We start from the raw sequence: 26304 nt of genomic DNA on the forward strand, positions 1-26304 counted from the left end.
AAACATAACCTTTGATCTCCCCCTTCAATATTCACTCTTGAGGCTAATCATTAATTTCAATGCAAACTGCATCTGACACATTAGCGGATGTTTAGGTTGCTCATTACTATCAGTGATAGTAACAGTCTTGCAATAGCATTTATTCCTCAGAGCTGTTTTACTTGCATAACAGTAGTTCTACCTAAAGCTCATTAGTATGATCTGCAAAACTTATATTTTCTCTTTGATCTTCGCTATTTTGTTTTGTTGTATTACAGCTCAGAAGCATAACACATTGAGAGAAAAAAGTAACTCAGGCTGAAAAAAAATATATCAACAGCAAGTCTATATATATACTGTTGCTTTTTGCACAGATAACAGATAAATGGGGAAACCTGGGAATGCTCTTAAGAGATTAAATCATTATCAACAATGTATCTGTGCAAATAACTACATATAGGCAACTTGGCTATACAATTCATAATATAACACTCATACTGAATAAGGGAACATAAAATAGTGTATTCTAAAGTAGTAATTTACAATAAGTCTGATTTGCCATATAATTGTGAAAGGGAAGTTATCATGTCAGTCCATATAAAGCTCACTACTTACATTACATAGCAGTGAAGATGATGGTACTAACTTACCAACATAATTGTTATTAAAATAAAATTGTGATATAATCTAAAGGGTAAATATTAGAGATATATAGCAAATAAAATGAATACATACATAAAAATTGCAGATTTAAACAGCAACAGATGACAATTACAGTTATAAATACTTAAGTCCTCAAAACAAAAAAGAGTGTGTATTATATAAAGGTTCAAAAAAAATGCAAAACAACAGTTTATCACCCTTGTGCATAACACTCCACATTTATGGGGCATATTCAAATGTTTGTTTTCCGCACCGCAGAAAAAATATTACTGTTAATACGGTAATAGTTAGCTGGATTTCAGCTCGCGGCTCAGAGACCTGTAAGCTGAAATCCAGCGAGAAAATTATCGTATTAATGTTTTTTCCCGCACACGATTACCGTAATAACGGTGCTCGTGCGCGGACAGCGAGATTCTCTGCGTTTCCGCCGAGAATTGAATATGTCCCTATGAATCTTATGTACACTTCTACCTTCACTCCATTCAGTATCTAAAAACCATGCAGCCAAGAAATTATGACATATAATAGGATGATTCATATATAGATCTCAAAAGGAAATAGAATATGTATATAGTGAAGTACTATTTGTCTTTTGGGATGCTAAGTCAGTTTAATTACCAATACATTCATATTTCTCAGAAAGAATCAGGCCTTTAATACATGATCTAATTCTTCCCAATATACTTGAAAACATTCACCAATTCTTCTTATTCTCCATATAAATTGTTCTCCAAGAAAAGCAAAAATATATATAAAGTAAAATATAGCTTTTTTTAAAAATTTGAGTTTTGAAATACACTCACATTTTTCTGGACAAAATAGTCACTTTGAAACACAACTCCTTTCCTTTTTATTCCTTTCTCATCTCTAGTAAGAAAATAACTTTTCTCTCCGAAAGACCCATAATGACTCTAATCGAGCCAATAAAATAAAGAGTGAAAACCATACAATATATTAACTTTTATTACAATATTTCTTTAATATGAAATCCCCTGCTGCCCTCACATTTATACAAAAAAACACTTATATTAAAAATTCACAATCGCCCCCAAGAGAGTAGCTAGCCCTCCCACCATTACATTATCATATAAAGTGTCTGAATTCAGTTAACCAGATGTAAAGCTCCAGAAATGCCACACCATAAAACTTCATATATTCATGGGGTATGACTTCTTCCTTATTACTCCATTATGGTCTCCATATCCCTTTTTAATCCATATCGTCCAATCATTGATCGAGAATCTGAAATCATTTTAATTCAAACTCTGCGTCAATGAGCAATATCAGACAAAATAATGAACCCCTAGAACCTCTTCATGAGGTCTTCCCTTATAACAGCCCCCTTTCCAAGGAATGCGATAAGTTCCAGAGTACTCGGTTGCCCCAGGTCTTAACTCGTGGTAGTAAAGGCTTTTTAAATGCAATATTGCTGAATGGGGTGGACAGGACACAGAAGGAAGTTAAAGATAGTAGCAAGATACAGTTCAATACACATGCAAAAAGTCAAAGTGGGCTGGGACCTATAGTGGAATCTATAAACAGGCTGAGGGCACGGCTGGCTGCTTTCAATAGAAATCAATTTAGTCCAAGGTCAGGTCAGGAAAAGATTAAAAGTGAGTCAACGTTTTCCCTGTATATTGTTTCTCACAGGTGCATTCAAGTATACATAATTTTTGTTATTGGAAGTAATGAAATCTTGGATTTCATGCTTTTTAAAAGTGTAATTAGATTGAAATTAAGCTATTGTACAATCTTTATTTTTACATGTTTTGCATATTAGACATATTCCACATCTATGGATTAATATTAATATACTTTTAATTTTCCTCTGGAATAGAAACAGTGCTTTTTACTAGTTTATTTTTCAAATCTGAAGCCTTTGTATATACAAATTTAGGGTTTGTAAGAATAAAATCTGCAACTAAAGGTTTTTTTTAGCAAAAACCTCAATTTTTTTTGACAATTTTTTAAAATTGTTTATGTTGACTATTAAACTGAGTTAAAAATGGTAAACTTTTCTCTTTTTTCTTTCTTTTGATTTTCTAATCCAGGGATTAACAAGTCATTTCTATCCATATTTTCATCTTCTTTTTGCTTTTACTACTACTTCTTTCTTGTAACCCTTACCTAGAAATTGATTCTCCTTTATTTCTACCTTGAATTAGAGAAAATTTATACAATTCCTCCAGGTTTATTTGAATTGGGATTTTTTTAAATTCCTTTAAATCATGATTTGTGGTGATTATTTTTATACATAATAAAGGAGTTGCAGTCAGTGGGTTTCTCAAAGTTCATAGTACATATAACACAATCTTTTATTCACAGGGTGAGATGTAAAAAATAAATAAATCACAGAACATTTACTCATAGCAAATATTCAATATTAAATTGATTTGAATTTAAATATTGACAAAAATTATGTAAAGTATTTTCCCCTTCTCTCCAAATGAATACAATATCTTCAATGTACCATACCCTGAACAGCAGGCTCACCCCATAGGGTTGACTACTGCACACCGACATAAAAATATTCACATAACTAAGGGACAACTTGGTACACATTGCAGCTCCTGCTTTTTGACGAAAAAAATAGTTTTACCCCTAAATATAAATATTATTATTAAGAATAAATTATATTCTTTCAACTAAAAACGGCATTAACTTTTATTAGATGTTACTTTTTTTTCCTAAATAATACTTAACGGCCTCAAGTTCTTTTTGATGTCTAATATTCATGTATAGTGAACTCACATACGCAGTTACTAATATGTAGTTATCCTGCCATTTGATCTTTTGTAATTTCTTTATTATAGCAGTGTCTTTCAAATAAGGTCTAATCTCCTTGACTATTGGTTGTAAATGTTAATCCACAAAGTAAGACAGATTGGAGGCAATTGACTTAGTTCTTGACAGAACAGGCCTGCTGCGTGGGTTTACAGGATCCTTGTGAACTTTAGATAATATAAATAACTGGGATTAAAGGATTCTTAATTAAAATACAATCTCTCATGGGAAGCCATTTTCACAAACTCGTTCCGAATGTCCAAATGTATAAATCACACAGAAATGTTGATAAAATTAATTAATAGATTGTATCTTACTCCAACTAGACTTCATAAAATGTGGCCTTCCCAGTCGAAACTTTGCTGGCGGCAATGCAATATTCCGGGGGATTTGATACATATATTCTGGAACTGTTCCCATATACAGTCGTTCTGGGTACAAATCTTCCAGTTAGCCAATAAGGTTACTAGACAAAATCTCTCTCCTACCCCGGAGGTGGCGTTACTGCAACATTACCCCCCCAGTTTCCATCATATGCTAAATATGTCTTTAGTCATATTCTGATTGCCGCAAGAACCTCCTTAGCTCAAGGTTGGAAGTCACCACAGATACCTTTGATATCGAAAGTAGTGGCCAAGGTGCAATTCAGCTTTGAAATGGAGACAGAGGGGATGCCCTACTCCACTGCCACCTCGTCCCCGATAATGAAGTGGTTCAGCTGGCATGTGTATGTTACGGACGGAGAGGGAGCACGTCCAGACCGAATAGACTCTGATTTACTACCTGCATCTCCTACACTTAGCGAAGTTCCTCAATGTTCCTATTAGTAGTTCCCCGGTGAGCATTAGACCAGTGTAACTTTCACAAATTGGAAGGGAACCTATTGGGTTCCCCCCCTCATGTGTTCAATATGGTTTAACAGCAGAATTGTTTAATGTGTTCCTCCCCACTATGTACCCCTTCAATCCTTCCCCTTTTTACTTTTGTGTCCTTTCCTTACCCCCCATCCCCTCCTACTTTCTGTACCCCATAATTTCTGAAAAATTAATAATAAAAATACTATTGAAGTAAAAAAAAAAAAAATACAATCTCTCTCATTTTATTATGATCTTCTTTATTGTGCATTTTCTGTAACCTGATTGAGTCAAAATTGTATAAAAGCTGAGCTACACTATTTACAATCAGATAGACACCGTGTTCAGCCAAGCCATTTAGTCCTGAGAGGACTGGTCGTGAGGGACAAGCTGAAGTCAAAGGATTGGAGAAGGTAAAATAGTGATGGACAAAGCTAAAGTCACATAGAAGTTTGAATAGTGAAAGATGAAGCTGAGTTTGAAAGATTGGAGAAGGTAGTATCATGAGGTACAGTCAAACAAAATAAGTTTTCTTCAAAGCACAAGCAGAAAAAAACAAAATAAAATTTTGCTCCCGCAGAGGTTTGGTTGCACAAAGAGACTTTATAAAGGCTACAAACATGGGAAATTATTGTTTTGACTGACTTGATCTTTTCACTGAGGAGCTCACTGCACAGTAAAGAAAGCTGCAGTAGTCCAGTTGAGGTGACTAGCTAGCTTGCTTTGCTTAGCAGAGTGTTGATGAGAGGATCGAGAGGTGTGTGTAGCTGTCACTGTGAATAGTTTTCTGACAGCTGTCATCTGGAGCTAGAGTTGTGAATCCTCACAACTTTATTTGCTTTCTTGAAGAACAAATTATTTGGAGAATAAGAAGAATTATTGGATGTGACAGGATGGACCGCCTATGCCACCCTGTCTGTTATTGCTGGGAACCGGCTGGGCTTACTTTACCACTGTTCCATTTTAGTTATCCCAAATGTGCCCTCTAACCGCAGTAGGAGGGACTTAAAAATGCTGCCGCCACTGGACTCCTTCGCGGCATCCAGAACCGCATTCCTTCTGGGTAACTGTTGCTACTTAGGTACCCACTTGCTGGTGTGCCTGGGCTTGTACCCCTGACCTCTTCCTATAGATCAGGGTTGCTGTGGATGGATCCGCTCTGGCCTATGATACTGGCCAGAGCTGCTGGGTAGCGAGCAGAACGGTGGTACCGAAAAGATGGATCCAAACCTCAGTACAGCCGGGAACGGATTAGAGTTGTGTCTAATCTGTAGGTCATAGGAATTTCATCGTGGAAGAAGTTGTCAAGCAGGTCTTTGAAGCAAGTGATGTTTATCTGCTTTCACACTGGTTTAAGGTACCAGTGATCAAGAAGTCAGAAGAAACAAGAATGATACATTTTAGTACAAACCAGTGCTGTTTTATACAGTTTTGGACACAGCCTTGCAGGGGGTAAGCCAGCCCCCTGAAGTCTAAGTTATTTTCAGTATCAGGGTGCAATGTGCCTCCCCAAACATGGATTTAAATGCAATTTATACTTAACAAAATTTGCAGTAATCTGTGATATCCTAAATCACATTGATCAGAGATTTCCTTTCACTTTAACCAGGATACAGGTAACGGCTCCCTGCTGGGCCTTCCGGCCAGAGCAGGCATTTGACACTAAACATCAAAAGACTTAGTTAGCACTTCCTGCTACCAGCAAAACAGACTTCCTCCCCACTTATGCCTAATTGGAGATTTTTCTCTAGCAAAACCTCAAACAAGACATTTCCTATACCGAAATACACACAATATCAAAAATAAGTACATTTGCAATTATATATAAAAAAACGCCCTGCGGTATCTCCTTTGAATAAATTTATACCATAAGTTACTTATAAGTGACCCAGCCACATTGGATATTTATATAATATTGGGAAGAATAATATTATGTTGCATTGGGCATAAACAATGTTAGCATCCCAAAAGCCAAATAGTACTGGGGGGATTTTCACAATTGAAACAGATTGGCGGTTGCTTACTCTGGATCAATTTCAAATATATCGCAGGAGATCCAAAATAGGTTTAACTTGATGGACTGGTGTCTTTTTTCAACCTCATTAACTATGCTATGCTAATTCACTATGTACATATTATGTTTCCTTTTGTGTTTTTTAGATATGGAGTGAAAGTAGAGGTACAGTGGAGTTAAGGCAGAGGTGTAAATAAGCATCACCAGTGTGGAGTGTTATCCACAGGGGGGACAACTGTTTTTTTGTAATTTTTTTTGAACCTTGATATACTTAACATACAATTTGTCTTGAATAATTAAATATATTAAAGTTAAGAACATTGCTTTTGATGACAAAACCAGGGCACAAAGACATAAGTCACAACACAGAAACAATGGACTTTTATGTTTAATATTATTGAAAAACTGTTGGCGATCATGTTGGTATTTTGCATATGAATACATTCAAATAGATTGTGAAGGAGATAGTACAAATGGAGTACCTAGTTCTGTATCAGTTTGAAGATAAGGATCATAAATGATTGATGATGCTTTTGATATAGACTGGCAACACTAGCTAATAGTGTTGTGACACTGCTTTTTTCATTATATATTGATATAACAATATTGTACATTGTTTATTAACCACTGCAATGGCATGCAAATTAATCATTATTTCTTCATAAAACCCATTCTAAAACAGAATTCTCAAACCATACAGTAATATGTGGAACTTAACCTAACAGAATTTATTTCTGTTTCCACAGTCTGGGAAGCCCATAATTCTGCCACCTACAGCAGGATAATTAAGATTTCTGTGACTAGAAAAAAAGTATAGCAAAAAAATTGAGTTTCTGGAATCACAAATGAATGTTTTCATGCAAAACATGAATGAACACATTCAAAACAATTGGTTTGTCATCTCGCATCTCTTAGGGGCAGCTCAATGCTCTTCTTTCTAGTAAAGCTGCAAATACATTAAAATGGCCGACACCTAAGTGTGTAGAAACCGGGGTGGGCAGAGGGGGCAATTGCCCCACCCCATGTTTTCTGTTGGGTGGACAAAGACTGTGTATTGCCCCCCATGAACTTCTACACAAAAGCCTTCATGCTACTTTCTGAAGTCATGGTATCTGTTCTAAACTTGGATAGATTGCCTTAGTATAGATTTAATACAGATTGATTGGTTTGTTTATTTAAAAAACTGATGATGAACAACTAGCTATTCACTTTAGTTTTACCCTGAATTTCGCGCGGTGCGACCAACATCAAACATGGGATATAGCAATTTAAATTTATAGCACATACTATAACCAGTGAGGCAGTGACTATAGATTTTAAAATACTTCCAATCAAAAGAGATTAAACGGTCAACGAAGTCTGAATAAAAACTAGGTTAATGACTATGAAAAATGTAAATTTTTAAGATGAATCATTGAATGTATTTATTTAACAGCTATTGTACTAATATCTACAGCCACTGTTAAAAGTGTTGTAAAAAAAAGATACCAAACACAAGAAAAATTGTCTCCAAGCCCCATAGTAGTCCTTGCCATTTTGTCGCCCCCCCCAATGAAAATTTTCGTTCCTACGCCTCTGTCGACAACCTGTCTAACCTGAGTGCCAGAGTAACTTGTAATCACACCTCTGCTATTCAAACTAAACAAGATGTTTTGCCTCATGATCCAATGAATTTCTCTTTTTACCTCAACAATTTATATCCTGCCAATCATCCCCCAAAGTCAATCTCTGAATCTGTGAAAGCATACTTAGATGCTTGTACTCTTTTAGAAATCATGTCTTCTTAAGCAGCAACTCTGAATAAGGATATTACCTTAGAAGAGACTCTTGGCTGGTCCTGACGGATTTTCCTCCACCTATTATAAAACTTCTAAAAAACGCTGTGACCCCTATTTTAACAAATGTATATAATTCCCTTTTACGAGGTGAGACTTTTGACACTGCTATAGCTCAGTCCAAATTGTGTGGTGATTCATTAAGGGGGAGGGCAGCGATCCCAGGCTGTGTAAAAACTATGGTCCTGTATCTTTATTTAATCTGAATTTAAAATTATTTGCAAAAATGTGAGCAAATAGGTTATGTGGTGTGATTTCCTATCTAATTTGCCCAGATCAGGTGGGTTATGTCATAGGCTGTCAGGCCACGGTCAACAACAGACAAATTATTGGTATTATTAACCATCAGGTAACCAGTAAGACTACTTCCTTTGTCCTTGTATTGGATAGAGAAGGCGATTAACTAGTCAGTTGGAATTGTATAAATTTGCTTTGCCTCATATAGTAATTGAAGTCAAGTTACTTCAAGGTGTTTTCTTGCTATATCACAACCCCTCTGCTTTTCTCTGGTAATGATTTTCTTTCTATTCCTTTTCAGCTAACAAATGGCACCAGGCCGTCATATCACGCTTGAATTTTGCCCTTGTCGTGGAGCATCTGGCAGCTAAAATAAGAACAAATACCAATATTTTGGGTGTTTATCTTAAGAAGAAGCAATATAAAACTGTCCTCTATGCAGATGACAGTCTTCTCATGTTTACTGACCTAAAAAGTTCTATCTCTGCTTGAAGAAATACAGATATGTAGTTCACTTTCGGGCTATAAATTGAATCCCACTAAATCAGAGGTTCTTAACTTCAATCTTGGTCCAAAAAAACATTAGAACTTAAATTTAAATAGCAATATTCACAAATAAAATATATAGGGATTTATTTGACTAAAGATTGCGATAAGCTATTCTGGACCTATTTCAATACTCTTATAGATAGCAACAAAAAAAAGATTTTAAGAGGTGGTGACTACATTTTTATTTCTTGGTTAGGTAGAGTGGCTACTGTAAAAATGAATATACTTTCAAAATTGCTATATATATATTTCAGACCCTTCCTCTCAAAGTCCCTTATACTTATTTTTCTAACTTCAAATTGAAATTGGGGTGGGAACGTACTCATGTAAAAATGGAAAATATACTTTGACATATTGCAGATGGTGGTTTAGGCTCCCTGACTTTAATTATTATAATTTAGCATTGCATATTTCACAGTGTATTCAAATCTTGTCCCCTTACATACCAAACTATGGGCTGATTTTGAGGCAGAATTATTAGAAGTGGTATTGAGCGCCTCCTGTTTATGGCTTTCAAAGTCCCTTAGACCCTCTACTAGATCCATGCCTATTATGGCATTTTCTTGTAAATTTTGGGGACAAGTGATATCCTCAGTTAAATTAATCTTGCCAACACTTTCTGTTTGCCCTCTTTGAAACAATCTATATTTTGTCCTGGCATGAACCATGGTTCATTCTCCGCTAGAGAGCTATGGCTAGATAATGGAATTAAGTTCCTTCATGATTTGACTTTATTACACTCCTTACCAAAATTTTCTGACCTTTAATTGAATCTAAATCTCTCAAAAGAACATTTCCATCAATATTTACAAATACAAATCTTTAGTGATTTGACCTGCCTCAACTGTTCAAGAACTCCTGGCTCATCTCTGGAATCTCTCGTACTGTCTCACAACTTCTCGGTGTCTAATTCCATCTATTTACAAACTACTCTTGGCACTGCTCACAACAGAAAAAAAACCTTTTGAGATAACATGGGAACAGGAGATGGGGGTTTACACTTTCCAGTGAAGATTGGCTTTAAATATGTATGAAGCTCCCAAAAATGTATTCCCTCCAGGAATCATGTGTTTTCCTTGTCTGGGTCTGATTAATGTTGGATAAGTTGTTTTCAGCTGGGAAATTTTACTCACATTTAGTGGATTTGTCCTAAATAAATACAATTTAGGCTGAATTAAAAAATTGATTAAAGCTGTGACAAATGTTGACAATCCTTTCTTGCCAGAAAATGTTCTCTTTCCACTCCTGATTCCTGATGTAATAAACTAATTTATCTTATCAGCAGCTCTACAACTTCTCAGTTGGCTCTGAATCCATCCTCTATCACTGCTGTTATTAACAGAGTTTGATATGTTTATAAAATGGAAAGCATCACATTCAATCTTAATGACTCCTCTAAAATACTTAACACATGGCTGCCCTGGTTAAAAAATTTTAACGCTGGTAACAATTTTTTAATAGTTTTCTGCTGAATAGTGATCATTTCAATTTCTCTTCCTATTGACCAGTATGTATCAAAGTGTGCTTTTGTCAAGCCTCCATTTGTTATGCAGTTTGATGTGCATATTGTAATCTGTGCAATGTTTCAAAGGCAAAACAGCACATAAAGCAGTAGGAATTACAAAGCATACGTTAAACCTGTAATGTTGGTTTTGAGAACTTAAGACACATACAAAATGTAAAATGGTATCAAGTGGCGGTTCGAAAAGCCGAAAGCCAAAATACAATAAAAAAAAGTCAAATATTTTAGTTCCAGTTCTGATAGATGAGATTGCTCAAACCGCATCTTTACATTAAACAACATGCAAAGATTGGATACATGAATCGGTTTCTTGTGGAATTATGTCATTTTTTTGCTGCTATATAAGACAATCCATATATGACAATAACATTAACAAACAGAATTCCGCAAAGTTTAAGAAATGCTTGCATAAACATTATATTCCAGATAGGAATCAAGAGATATTTCAAGGTCACCAGACCTTGAAAATCCATAACTTTAATAGGATTAATCTGTTGCCAACTAATTGCTATAGTGCATTTTTTCTGACACAAGACATACGAGTATTTTTATTAATTAGAGCTTTTTTGACACGATAATTTTCATTCCTTATTGCAATAATAAGGAATGAAAAATTGTGCATTTATTAAAAGTCTACTTCCGGAACAGCAGTCACAATAAACGACCGCGGTCGAATCGCGTGTCATGTGATGCGCCCGCCTGTGCTCTGACGCGGTCGCATAATGTGTCATGTGATGTGGCCGCCGGTAATAATTAGGTAATACAGCATCCGGGGGGAGGGGGGCTGGGCGGCCGGCCCTAACAGTGATTAAACTGAGCGGCCCGGGGGACCGATGCCCCCCGACCCAGCCCACCCCTGGTCACTATCGTAAAGTGGCCCCTTTGCAAGTACGAGTTCGAAAAACTTGTTAAATCGCGCAATTAAGCTATATGACCTGCTTTTGCGTTCGAAAACTGTAGAAAAGCAGCAGATAGCTCTGATATCTGCTGTGATCTTTTAGTTATAAATAGAGGGGATACTTAATATTTCGGTGGTTCCCCGAACACTGTGGAAAGGAACTTGTTAAATAGGTCCCCAATTCAGAAAACAGTTTATTCAAAACTTAAACATGAAATCTCTCAGCAAGATTGACTGTCCAGATTCAGATTCTTTAGCTAATAGTTCTCCACTATACTTATATTTTAACGTGTCTTCTGGTAATGAACATTATTGAATAGATCATTGTCACTATCTTGTTAGGAACTCAGTATCTAATTTCCACCAGAGGTGCTACTTTTGTGGAAATTCACAGTTCACCTTGTAAGGCGTTAATCTCCTCACTCCAGCCTGTAATGAGCTGCACCTGTTAATGCTCTTTAAATCCCTGATACTGGATGAAGTCTATGCCAGATCATTGTTGTTAATTATGAGAAGAAGTATGCATCTCTGAGCCACAGCCTGTTATCAGCATTTGTCTACTCTTCAGTAGCAATGTCCATGCTGTGGCAACTCTGCTTTTTATTCCTGCTACTTCTGCATGGATGTTAGTTATCTGCAGTTACAACAGTCTGGCTTACTGGCCATGCTCTTACATGAACATTTGCATAATCAGCTGTTGCTACTGTTTGCATATGGATTGTTATACTGTGCACCATTATCACTGTGTTCCTTCTCCAGTCACTGAGTCTTCACCACCCTGACACTTATCTGTGTGTTGAACTACAATGCAATCATCACAGTTAATAGTTCATATCAGACACGTGAGTGGGACAATCATATTACATAAGTGTTTTCTATTAAACCCTATTCAAAGACTGGTGAAGCAAAATAAAGTCAGTTCAGCAAAGTGATGGAACAGATATGTAACAATTCAGTTATAACTTTAAAACCTACATTAGAATAACAAAAAGAAAGAAAGTTAAAAATACAGTCCAAATCAAATGTTCTTAATATACTTTTCTGGCTTTCTGCAAAAAAACAAAAAAAAACATTGGAATAGTTTTATGAGTAACTGATTGTCCATCCTTTAAAAGTACTCCCATATGTCTTTGTTGTTCATAACTAATAATAACTCCTAAGCTGGATACTAATGTTACACAATAGAGTTATAAATATTTAAGAGGGAATTCCTGGAAGCCACATCTGCCAGAAGAACAGTTTTACCCTACATGACTGGGAAAAATAGCTAGATCACTGTTACTGTAGTTTTTGGCAGCCCAGAGAGCTTTAAATTATTATTACGATTGACATAATACACACTTGTTAAATAAAGTGTCATGGCACATCGTAGTATCATTAAGTTATCAACCAATATGTAAGTAAAAAAATACTAATTATGTTATCTCTACGGAACAGATTGATATGAATAGATAGGGTAACACTGTCACTAACACTTTAATAACAATAACAAAATAGGACAAGTATTAGTATAAAAACAGACTATAAAAAAATTATAAAAAATAAATGCTGGGTTTGTATTTTGACAGAAAGTATAGGTTTTTAATATGTCAGTAAATGCTAAATTTGTAACATGTCAGAAAGTAGATGAGAATGTCTATCTGTTAAATGTCCACAAAAGGACAAAGTAAATAAGATAGTAATGGTAACAAAATGTTGCAGCAAGCAAATATATTGTGTAGTTTAAAAATGCTATTAATGACAATATAAATAAGACTTGAATGATTCCCCACTTATATATCTAAAACCAAAAATACATTTTTAAAATTTGGGTATCCAAAAACATATGTTATTTAATTAAAGGTGTCCATAATTGTAAGTAAATTATTATCCACTTAATAGGTACAGTGTAAAAAAGTATTTGTTGCAAAAAGTATCTTAAAGTACTTTTAGTGCAGGCTAGAAATGCTATACCCAAATGGATGTAAAGATGCAGTGCGACACATGCCTGGAGGAGTTAATCAGTGTGTAAACCATACGTTATCCTATTGTATTAATTTATCCTATTGTATTTGATGGACTATGCAATGTTTGAAGGTATCTGCAATGTTGAAATCTTGCTACAGCACTGGTCAGCTGTAAAGATGTAAATCCATTCAATGAATGTGGAGTAGAAGAAAAGCCAGTTGACTGCGATATTACTGCAGCTGGCGTAGTCACAGACACTGACTAAATACAAGATTGACTCCAATGCATGAAGATACGTTTCTACGATGCGTTTCCAGAGTATGTCCCTTTTCAAGCAGTGATAGTAATGAGCAGCCAAGATGAGTTTTAAATAGTTGAATAATTGCTTGCTTCCATCCATTTAATAATTGTTTTGTTCTTTGTTATCATGTAAATGAAACATCGGGGTGGCAAGGTGAGAGTCTGCCACATATGAGGCAGGGGTTAACTTTAGAATCATTGGCTAATTTCTGCTGGTTTAAATACCTTTTTATATTGTACAAAATGGAAAACAGTTGCCATCTTATGTAGTATTTTCAGAATCATTTTTATATTAATGGAAAGATGTCAAAGAGTTTCAAACTAAGCAAAAGTTAGAAAAAAAACTTGATTATGTGTAAATATTCTTCTCTTGGTCCTTAGTTCACTCTCCTCAGTGGATGTATGACATCTCCTTACAACCAGGGAGGAACATAAAAACTAAAGTAACCCTATTGTGTAGCAAAATAATCACAATTTTTTAAAAAAAATCACAAGAATAAGTGATATGTGTACATCAAACAAATGTTAAAACACCACAGTAGATGTGATATCCAAAGGTAGCTCTGCAGAGCTCTTACTCTACATCCAGCGTACTCAAGGTAGTGTCCTACACATTTCATCTATAAAGTAGACTTCATAAGGGGATAAACGTTAATTTTGCAGAACTCCTTTTAAAAGTATAACTTGGACGCAAATGTGTCCAACTCTAAGTGACCCCATTTATGTACTATGCTTGATTTTTTATGAGATTGTAATTTAAATATATTTCTATATATGACCATTAGCTTGTATGCATTAACTGTTTTTCACTAATTTTATTTATGAAAAAGGTCAACATGATCCGTGACCGTGATGCAAAATAAACTGATCGAAACATGGTCAAGGTCCTAGTCAAAGCCCAAAGTAACATCATACCAATTAAGGATACAATCTGTTCCAGCGTGTTGACCAGAGCATCCTGAGGAAAAAGTGGAGTATTAATGAAGAGATGACGGTTATGAGGTGAGCAGAGAAGCGATTCCACAGCTCCCAGATTTTACAGAATGCCTTGGAGGTGTTATTGATGATACTGGTCATGTACTCTGTTGTTTGATAATGTACCAGAGTCTGTTTAGGATTGATTGTCTAATAGGGACCAAGGGAGACTTCCTGGATACCTCAAGTTGGCAGGTAGCAGCAGAGACTATATGACCGATCAATTTATTTTGGTGACAAGTGATCGATGGGACATTCAGTGGTAAGAGGAAAAATATGGGAGATAATGGAGTATCCATGCCCATTATCAGGTTGAAAAGACATTTCATGTCCCTCCAAAAAGGTATTCGCTACTGTACTGCCACCAAATATGTTGATAGGACCTGGCCACAGAGCACCATTGCTGACAAGTATCTGAAAAGATGAGGTTTAACTTGCTGTTACGAGACGCGGCGGTACGCCGCATCCTGGCGTAAGGTAGCAGCCAAGCGCGTACATTAGTTTCAATGCACTGTTATATTTTTGGAGGTTGCAGGGACATCCTCCAACTCCAGGGGGAGCTCTCGCATGATTCCATTTGTCACTCATACATGTTCCTGGTTGTGATATGACCTTTGCTAGTTCCCAGCTACTGATTATTCAGCAGCCTCCTGAGGCTGATTATCAGCCCTGTCCTCCTCCTTTCTGATTTGACCATCATAGTATTTAAGACAGTGAGGACTGGGCCTCACTGCCGGTTATAGTTCCTGTTTCAGTGCTCTAGCCTGCTCTCTGCACCTGCTTGCTCTTGTATCTGTTTATTGTTGCCGACCCTTGCCTGGATACCTGACTACGTTTGACTGCCTGTGCCCCTTGATTTATTGCCTGGACTCTTACGCTGCTGTTTTGCCTGTGACCTCTGACCTCAGCTTATCTACTGGATACTCTGTCTGCTGCCGGCCCTCGACCCTTGCCTGGACTTCACTCTGCTGTTTGCTCCTATACTCTATCGCTGGGTTCTCCCCAGTCAGTACACAACTCACGATCCTCTGTTGTCTGTGGCCAAGTCTGTCCCCACCACTAGGGGCTCCAGTGAACACCAGACTTCAGAGCAGACTCTGGGTTTTGATGTACTGACTGGAGGGGTTCCTAACACTTGCATAACCTCGTTGGGACATAGTACCAGCAAGACAAGTACTTGTTAGCATTTTCCTTGATTAAGACACAGAGTGAGCTACTAGCAATGTTCTCCCTAATATTGGACAATTCCTCGTCGTTTGCGTCTTTTCCCTGGTCTGCCTCCTAGGCTCTTTCATTTGGATCCCTCAGAGAGGGATCAGATTTGAGAAGCTGACTGTATAAGCTTGACAAAAAGGCAAGGTCTTAGTTTCTGTGAAAGGGAGTTTATTCAGGCATAATTGAATGAAGTTCTTATTTGGGAAATCAAAACTTTGACTGTATGTTAATGACCGCTGGGAAAGCCTTAACTCAGTCAAAATCATTCAGAAATCTGCTGCAACCAATCAAAGGCTTTGGGGAAACAGATAAAAATTGGAATTAAGGGAGACAGGGCCGAACAAGCTGAAATATTCTATTTTCCTGGTCCCAGATTGACAGTAAGAGTATAATTAGGGGATGCTTTGATAATGATTTGGGGTGGAGGATTTGGGGGACCCACAGGAGGATGGAAAGAGACTTGACCCTGACCGAGTAGGCTCTTATTGCAGACCAGATTTTAAAGGTTTTGGGGGCAGACTACTGTATACTTTGGGCGAGTTGAGCTTCCAGGTAGTCATTTTTAAAATTCAGTATATCTAGGCCAACGCCCTGTAGAATTCGCAGTTTGATCCTAGTGTGCTTAATTGCCCAAGTGAAGGACAACATATTTTGCTGTATGAACTTAAATACATAGGAGGGGCTCGAATTGATAGTGTTTATAGGAGTCTAGGTAGGATGTTGATGGATTGTGACCAATCCATGATATGAAATAATCACTCCACTTATGTAAGTTTAATTTTATTTGCACCAGAAGGGAGGGGGGAAATTTCTGGTGATGTTGCTTGGTGATAAAGGCAACCAGGTATTTTAGTTTACGTAGATGCCATTTGAATGGTAAACTATTTTCCAGATAGGCTTTATACCCATCTGCTTTAAAAATTATTTTAAAACTCAATTGATCTGCTTACATTAATTGTGGCACAACGTATTGATTTGTTTTTTTCAGTTGCAAATAAAGTAAAATGTATACATATCAGTCTGGGTAAAATACAAAATTGCTTATTGCAAGTCTGAGTTCTCTTTACTTATACTTATAGAATAGACAGCATATTATTAGCCTCCAATAAGGATATTTTCTACATGATATTCTCTTAATTAATAACAAACAATGTTTGAAAATAAAATTACAACCATGATGAAAGGGTTTGGCCTATTTATCAATTAAACAAAAACAACAACACAATCAATTGAACTAATTATTCATCCATTTAAATTTCAACAAGGCTACTCATTACTAAAACTACTTTAAAAGTAAAAACCCTGCTAAAATAGGCTATAAACAAACTGTGGGCCTTGTCTAGAAAATGTGCAAATATACACAAATCTGCACACAGCATTTGTACCAAAATCCATCCGTCCCTAGATTTCACTGTATTTTAGTTTTGTGGACCCCTACAACTGGGGAACCAGATTGGAGGTTAGCAAGTGTAAGTTTAATACAGTGAGGGCATTTATACATAAGTGTTGCATGACCCCTGAAGATACAACCTAATTACGCATGGACGCATTTCCCTATGCACTTCTCAGCAGGTGTATATTTTGCAGATACTGAAAAAATGGTATAAAGATATGCGATGATGATGATAACGACACTCAAATCCAGCATGACCGAGCTTCCCCCATTCACCAGCCAACCCCAACCCCATGGCTGCTTTCCTTTTTATACCGTGGATGGCATTTTCTCTCCTTGGGAATGTAGATGTAGTGTCCAGCGCCACACTCCGAACCCATTATCAACATGGAGGTGCAGCAGCTGGCAGCTTCACAGGCAAGAGGCTGCTGCCCATCCATGTCATCAGCTAGCACTTAGTGTGGGGACTCTGCAGTGAAAATAAAAATATTGAATGAGTGAAATTATGTCACTCTTTCAGAGTTTTAAGGAGACCCCTCCAGCAGAAAAAACTTCATTCATTAGTATCGCAGCTATATTATTCCAAGCCATGGCCATCTATTCAGATTACTGGTAATTTCAGTTTGGACTACTTCAGGAAGATTCCAATTTGACTTATAAAGCAGTAAAGGATGGATGTGGGGATGTTTGCATTTAAATACATTTTATTTGGAAAATTAGATTTTTACATTTATTAATAACTGTCAAAACTATTTTCTTTCTTGTGAATATTACACTACATTACATTATATTGTGTAGAAATAGACTTTTGTATTTACTACTAACTTTGTCAAGCCACAGCTCTACCCTATTGTGGGTCATGGGAAGACATGACTGAAGGAAGAGAGTAACAGATTTAGGTGTTTCAGCAATAAGTTGCTGTAGTGTATCCTGCATCCATTTGGATATTGTATTTTTAGCCAGCCACGACTTTAAAACATACTTATTGCGATATTGTTACTGAGATTGATTATTCAAACAATTCTATCTGGGTTACAAAATGGAGTCCAGTACCCATTAATGTACTTATATGATTCCGCTTTTTATGAAGTAAGTTTTGCAAGAGATTAATATGTTTATGTTCTTCATGCTTCTTGGAATGTGCTTATTCAAGGCCAGCACAGGCCACATTGACTTGTACCAGTGATTGTTTAGAAACATTGATAAGAGAATTAATTTCCCCAAACCTCAGAGATAGCACCTCATTTTAAAATGCTGTGGAGGCACATTCTTTGATAGAGGTGCACATAATAAATAGTTATCCAATCAGTGTAAAAGAAAGCTAAACAACCCTCTGCATAAGGGTGCCAAGATTATTGCTTATAAAACATATTTGCAAATCAATTATCGTTACCTTCTAATCTGATTAGACTCGTTGGTCTATGTGCACGAGAGTTAATAAACTGGGCTCTATTCTTCATCAAATTATCTGAGATTCCCTTCTTTTAAAAACAGCTATATATTAGAGATTCTTTGCACTCTCTAAGTATTGAGTGGATAATCATTTACCTACAGTTACTGAATGTCTTTAATTGAAATACTCACATATAAGTTTTTAGATATCCATTTGTTTTTATTTTTTGTTATTTAGATTTTAGAGTTTGGAACAAATGAGTTAAAAAGACATGCTACATCAATTAATTTACCACATCAATTAAGTTTTACGTATGTTGTCATCAATAGCAATTTTAAACTACACACCTACTTTATTTAATGCAGCTTTCTGCTACTGTTATTTCATTTACTCTATCCTGTTTGCAGATTTAACAGACATTTTAGTCTATTTTCTGTCATATTACAAATTCAGCATTTATTGACATATTGTTTTATGTTCTGTTTTTATTTATTTCTCACTGGTTCTGCAACTCATCTTCTTTTTAACTGTTATTAAAAAGTTCTATTACTTACTGATTGGCCATTGATACTGTGACAGAACTGCAGCCACAGTAGGGGGTGCGGCTGCGGCCCTATTCTGAGCATGCATACATTGTTAGAAGAGGGGGCCTCTTCTGAACACAGATGTGATCGGTGCATGAGCAATAACGCCCAAACAGGGATTTATTGCTAATGCACTGGCCACCACACATGCTTAGAACAACAGAGAGGGGGTCCCAGGAGGGTAGACAGACAAATTTTGCTATGAAGCCTGGCATTGATTGCTGTGTTCCACCTCAGCATTGATCCATTTATTTTTGTTTCTTACAGTAAGAGTTTTGATACATATTTCTTTAACTATATACACAAAGATTAACTTATATATTTTGATTGTAAACTATATTTTAAAAACAGGACCTACCATGCCACATTTATCTCTAGTCATGTGCTTCTGGGTATTTGATGCAGCAGTAGAAATTATTTTAACCTGTGGAATTTCAGCTCCTAAAAAATATACATAGGTATTTAAACAAAATTAAACATGATCTAGTGCTTAATGAAAATATGGCTTGAGTGCAGGTCTCTAATGCATACCATATTATACCACACGATTTTTACCATGCAATTTTTATCACTTTAAAAAATATTGCTTCCCTTTAATAAATAGGTAAAGAGAGGCCATGGCCTGATACATTTCTTTCTCTAAAATGTCTGGTCCTGGCTGTCATATTTCATGTGTTACATTGGCAGTGCTGAGACTCTTTTTAAATTGTGCAAGTATGTCAAAAAGGAAATAAGGTTTTTGTTAATTATATATAACTTGCACATAGTTTGCAAGAGCTTTTTTCCCTAATTTCTTGTTTTGCCTGTCATTTCCCACCTTAAAAATCTCTGTGACTTGATTAAAAGGATTGAAAGCATTTCAAAACAAGGCAAAAATCCTAGAATTCATATATATATTTTTTATACTAAAACAAATCAGTATGAGGATAAGATATATTTGTGCTCAAGGTCTAGTAAAAAATGAATTTCATGACGAGAGCAGCTAAGGTCAGGAAGTAATCAGGAAGCTGCATGCCTTTCACTGTTAAAAACGAACAGTCTACCCACAGTGAGCGGTATAGTCGACTGGCTCATTATTAGTTGTGTTTGGGTCAACTAACATTTTATATTGTTAATATAGTTTCCTGTTTAATAAAAGATCAAATTTAATTTAAACCCTATCGAGCGACAGAGCTCATATATTGGAGGGATCTTGCTCTGTCAGCTCGTTGCAGGCACATTATTGGAAGCAGAGTGACTATCAATAGACCAAGCATAATACCTAACCACATCAACAAAAAAGCATTCTCCTGTAATGCCATTTCAGTATATATTACAACCATGCCAAGGAGCTGCAACATTTACTCTGAAGTGTAAATGTAAGTTAGATGCTTCCTTTTATTTGCCTTAACACTTGCTAATACTTATTTATCTCTTTGGAAGTTACTAACTTCTGACCAGAGATTCAGAACCTGCTTGGGAAATGACAGCAGCAGACGGCACTTCGTAATCTACTATAGTGCTAGGACCAGAATATGTAAAACTATCTACATCCAACTACACTATAGCAGACAGCTTACAAGGACTCAAGATCAAGCAGAGAGGATCTCCCACATAGTCAACTAGACATCACTTAATATGTTACAGAGGCAATAACACTAGATATGGTCTTATAACCATTGGTTCAATACCATGAACTTTTGGCTCCCTTATGCGTTTCTTGCATGCAGTACACTATACCTTGATAGAAAAGAATCAGTGGTATATTTATTTAAATATATTATTGTAACAATAATTAATAATACTTTTACAGCCAGTAATGATTGGTAAGCTTGGTTATACTTTTGTTTTTTCACTACACATACACATCATTCATCTGCCACTATTCAAAACAAACAGAATATTATAGAAAGAAACAACACATTACTTTAAAATAATAAAGCCTACTTCTAGTATTAAATTAGTGAACTTTAATGTATTCACATAATTCGAAAATGAGTTAAAAGTGAAAAAAAATAAAGTTTAATGTAGCTTCACTTTTTACCAGTTTATAAAAACAGTAACACAGCTTCACATTATGAACTAATGAAAACACAAATTAGAATATAGCGCTAATCCAACACAATGGAAAGAGCAGCCTGCTCTTGTCACATAAAATTTAGACATTTGAAGGTGAGCTACATATAATTACACAGTTTCATTAGTTTGCAGGATGTTAAAAGGACAGGTCTCTGGCCTTTTTCCTAACAATCCCGTCCCACAACCCCTAACCCCTCTTCCACATCTCCTTTTTTTGCTTTGTTCTTATTTTACATACAGTATAATGTTCATATATTGTAGCATGAAACAACAGCTGCACTCTCTCTAATTTATATTGTATTTTGCTAATGCTTACTTACCTATGATCTAAAGATTTTGGAGAACTCACTGAAAGTCATTGAAAATTAAAAGCATGGCGATAGTTAGCAAATATTAGCTGGACTCAGGACAATATATAAAACAATAAATAAATACAAAAATAAATATTAATGTTGCCTACCAGGAGGTACATTTATTGATGATGTTTCTTTGAATGCACTGTGCGATTTTAGAAGTTCTAGCATCTTATCATTGCAACATTTGTCAAAAGCATTTTCCTGGATGTTATCTCTTTCATCGAGATTTGCACCAAATTCCAGTAAAAGCTCAACCACCTGAGGACAGAAAAAGCAAAAATTACTGTGGACTTATCATGTGAGTCAGTGCACACAGCCAACATGCAGCATTTCTATAGTACTGAAAGATGTTCATGCATTAGTCCTGGATGGAGGAAGCATCGGGGGACTCAATGTTCTTTTTAGGACATACTGTGCATAAAACACTATGTAAAATGACCTTTACGTAAACCATAAAGTACAACAGAGTAACTGTAATGCTACTACAAAAACAGCTAATTAAATTTATTTTGGCAAGTATTTCTTCTAAAAATTAACTAATTCTATATACAGATATCACCTTAAAATGATTGCAAAAGACTGCATCATGTATGGGTAGTATCCCATCTAGTCCTTTGCTGTTGACATCAGCACCTGCTTGCAGTAATGCCCGGATTATTTCAGTGTACCCATTGCAGGAAGCTTCATGTATTGCCATCCAACCTGTCAACAAATATAAGAAAGTTATAAATAACACATCTACCATTTTGTGTTATCCATTTCAAAAAGAAAAAAAATATATTTCTGTTTTCTAAAATAAAGGTAGTGTGAGATAGTCAAAGTTAATAAAGAATGCTCGAGTCTGTTTTTTGTTTTTCTCAATTATGAACAAATACATTTAGGGACAGGACACAGCATCACTGGACCCTAAAGCAAAATTTGGGGGAGGATCCAGCAATGCCATTCCATTTTCCTGCTGCCGTTGCTCCTGCTCAGAAGAGCAGAGTGGGGGACTCAGGAGGGTTGGTAGACATTGGCTCCTCTTACCTGTGCCACAGTTGCTGCACTTCTTCCAAAGGGAGTAGTACCACAATCTTGGTTCATTTATTGCTAGGCAGAATAGCACTAGTAAGAGGAGCCAAAGCCATTTTCCTCCATTATGGTGTCATAAAGGTATTGTACACTTTCACTCTGTCTTTTGTGAAAGTCCTGAGGAGCTAGAACAAAAAACGGTGATGCTAAATAAAAAAAAGTTGGCTTTATTTAGAACAGGACATTCAAAATGGGATATTCACTTTTTTTATGCTATGATTTTAGTGTGGAATAACCCTTGTTTCTCAGAGATTCTCAGTATACCTGAAATTTTATTATGACATTTGCATAGTACAAAGGTACTGTGATATATGTTTACACAGAAGTAATTATTCAATTTAACTAATTGAGAGATACATTCCATCTCCTAATTCCATGTTATTTAAATATATACAGTTCTGGCTTACGTTTTGCATGCATTTCACTACTGTTCCTTGACTTAACACTTCAGAAATGTATCTAATTTCTAGTATATTGAGTACTCGTGTCAGATACTCAAAACTTCCTCCCTGAAATAAACCTAATTGCCTTTCTCCTTCTACAAGACAAAGATGTTTCAATGCATGCCCTAGATAACTCATTAATTATGCCCATGAACAAAATGTGGCACATACTATGCCAAAATGATAAACTTAATGCCTACAAATCTGCATAACTTAGACTTTCAGAATGGCATTGGCTGCCTACATCTTCCCAATTTGATAAAGCAGGGGGAACTTTTTGGGATTTGACTGGAATAACCCACTAGATGTCCTTCTCTCCAACACTCCCCTGGAGCATAGAAGACTTAGGAGACAGCCAACAAAGATTCTAGGGTTGCAGAGAGTAACCATAATTGTATTTTGTAGTCACAATTATGGAGCAAAGTCACTTTATGTTGTATGGAAACAATAATCTATTTGGGATGGAGTAAAAGAATAAATGTATCTCTGTTGTTTTAATGAAACCTCACGTTTATACATAGAATAACAAATCCTATGTTCTTAGTGCATCACCTGAGTGTGCACAAGCTGGTTGCCCACTGCCTACTCCCTGTCTCAAGTCCATCTCTGGTCTCATGTGGTTGGTAAGAAATTCCTTTAGTTTAATCAGCATGTATTGTGTTGAATGTGATAATGCAGCGCAACCCTGCAATGTAAAAATCGGCGGACCAGAGACAATGTAACAGATCCCATTTAAATACAGTATGAATTGGGAGGTGGCGTGTCCTAGCTAATCTCTAAATCGCTGCAGAAATTTAGCTGCCCAGTATGTGTGTGCATTTACACTCTGTACATTGCTACATGATTTATCCTACTGCAAATTTGCACCCCTTACCTGGATTTGTGCCTAACTCCAATGTGCTTCTCAACTATTCTAAATGTTCTGCAACTTGTCTTATCCATCTCTTTGCATAATATTAATACACTGTTATCTATTTAATCTCTTAGAATTAGCTGTATATTGTTTAGAATGAATACAAGTAAACAAGTTGAGTAACAGTAAGATACAAGTTTCAGGCAAATAACATACAATTAAGTTATTCTTTGTGGAGCACAATTCTTACCTTTACTTACTATTTCTGCAATATGTGTACTCTAGAAATAACATATTGAATAAATGCACTGCTAACCTGCATTATCTTTCTGATTGACATCAACTCCAGCTTCAATTAGAGCATTAACTAGTTTTAAATCTCCTTTCTTGGAAGCTTGATGAAGCTTGGTCTCACCCATGAAGTTTCTTTTGTGTATGTTCCCTAATGTTTTGGAGGACAAACACTGTGTAGCAGATGCTGAAAAAATGAAACATCCCATAGTTAAACTGCAGACAATAAACTATTACGTAAAAAAATAACATATTTGTTAATTATTAGAAGAGTTAGACTGTCAACAGATTCATTCTGTCGATGTCTTTAAAATGTTGACATTGTGACTGTTGACAGTAGTAATGTCGACATTCAAAGGGCAATGCCAACAGCAGCCGGCGGACCCGCATTACAGCCGCTGGACCGCTGGCAAAACAGCCTTTGGGTCTGGCACAAAATAATTAATATAAAAAAAAAATACACACACACACACGAGAGAATTGCCTACACTCGCCTTACACGCTTTATTTCTGCAAACAACCTATTGGATTCTCTTCAGTCAGGTTTTCGGTCTCAATACTCCACAGAGACTGCACAGACCAAGATGGTCAATGATTTGATCACTGCTAAAACTAAAGGCCATTACTCTTCTAATTCTCCTAGATCTTTCTGTTGCATTTGACACTGTTGGCTACTCACTCTTCATACAAACGCTACAATACCTATGTCTTCAAGACGCTGTCCTATCCTGGTTCTCATTGCTCTTTCAGTGTTAATTTCTTTGCAACAACTTCCACTCCGCTTCCTTTATCAGTTGGAGTACCACAAGGCTCAGTCCTAGGTCCTCTACTATTCTCAATCTATACCACTTCTCTTGGAAAACGAATAAGCTCCTTTGGATTACAGTATCATCTCTGTGCAGATGATACACACATTTATCTATCTTCTCCTAAACTCCCACCATCTGTGTTGTCTTGCGTGACTGGCTGTCTTTCTGCCATTTTGTCTTGGCTGTCTTCCCGCCAATTCAAACACAATCTTTAAAAAACATAATTAATAATATTCCCACCCACCAACAAAAGTTTCCTGCCTGACATTTCAATTTCTGTTGACAACATGACCATAAATTCCATCCTGCAAGCTCACTGCCTAGATGTAATTCTTGACTCACAACTATCTTTTGTTCCCCCATCAACTCTATATTTACATCATGCTGCTTACATTTAAAAAACATTTCCAGACTATGCACATACACAAGATACTGCAAAAACTCTAATTCATGCACTCATTGTCTCCCACATTGACTATTGTAATTTCCTCCTTACTGGTCTTCCCCTAAACAGAATCTCTCTCCTACGATCTTTTAGCATGCAGCGGCTAGACTGATTTTTCTTCCTTTTACTTCCTCTACTGAGCCACTCTGTCAGTCTTTACATTGGCCGCCTGTTTTTTTACCAAATCCAATATAAAATTATTCTACTAACATACAAGGCCCTCAACAAAACTTCACCTACATACATCTCTCCCAACTTGACAACTCCGTTCTGCACAAGATCTGCCTCTCTCATCCATTCTCATTACATCCTCCTATTCCCGATTACAGGGCTTTTTTCAAGTTGCACCCACTTTGTGGAATACCCTCCCTCACACAATAAAACTTTCCTACGGTCTACACACCATCAATTGCTCTCTGAAAACCCACCTCTTCAGGCAAGCTTATAATATTACCCAGCCACCTTCTTAACCTCACTAGCTTACCCTATTACCACCCTTTACACAATTTAAACAAGACAACAACCCTGTAACCCCCTGATCAACATTGCTGTGTGACTGCATCATATAGCTTACTAATCACTTTTTACCTTTGCCATGTGGCTGGACCGAAATGCAAAATGTAGACTTAACCTCATGTATCGACTCCCATTGACCCATAGATTGTAAGCTTGCAAGCAGGGCCTTCTCACCTCTTTGCCTATTTTGCCCAGTATTGTTTTATTACTGTGTTTGTCCCCAATTGTAAAGTGCTATGGAATTTGCTGGCTCTATATAAATAAAGGATGATGATGATGACTGTGACGTCTTTCAGACGTCACAAACCATCAAGACAGTG

General features: G+C 36.4%; 1 protein-coding gene across 5 annotated transcripts in view; it reads right to left on the reverse strand.

Moving 5' to 3' along the window:
* ANKRD31 (ankyrin repeat domain 31) overlaps positions 1-26304 on the reverse strand; it is a 230634-nt gene that overhangs the window by 57211 nt on the left and 147119 nt on the right. For all 5 annotated transcript variants that reach the window (XM_075181929.1, XM_075181902.1, XM_075181910.1 and 2 more), the window contains 4 exons: positions 24240-24401; positions 22116-22258; positions 21661-21814; positions 19501-19583 (listed from right to left, as the gene is read on the reverse strand). In XM_075181929.1, coding sequence (XP_075038030.1) covers positions 19501-19583; positions 21661-21814; positions 22116-22258; positions 24240-24401 — 542 coding nt within the window. The remainder of the gene's footprint in view (positions 1-19500; positions 19584-21660; positions 21815-22115; positions 22259-24239; positions 24402-26304) is intronic.

The sequence above is a fragment of the Mixophyes fleayi genome, chromosome 1 (genome assembly GCF_038048845.1).
Source record: "Mixophyes fleayi isolate aMixFle1 chromosome 1, aMixFle1.hap1, whole genome shotgun sequence".
NCBI lineage: Eukaryota > Metazoa > Chordata > Amphibia > Anura > Limnodynastidae > Mixophyes > Mixophyes fleayi.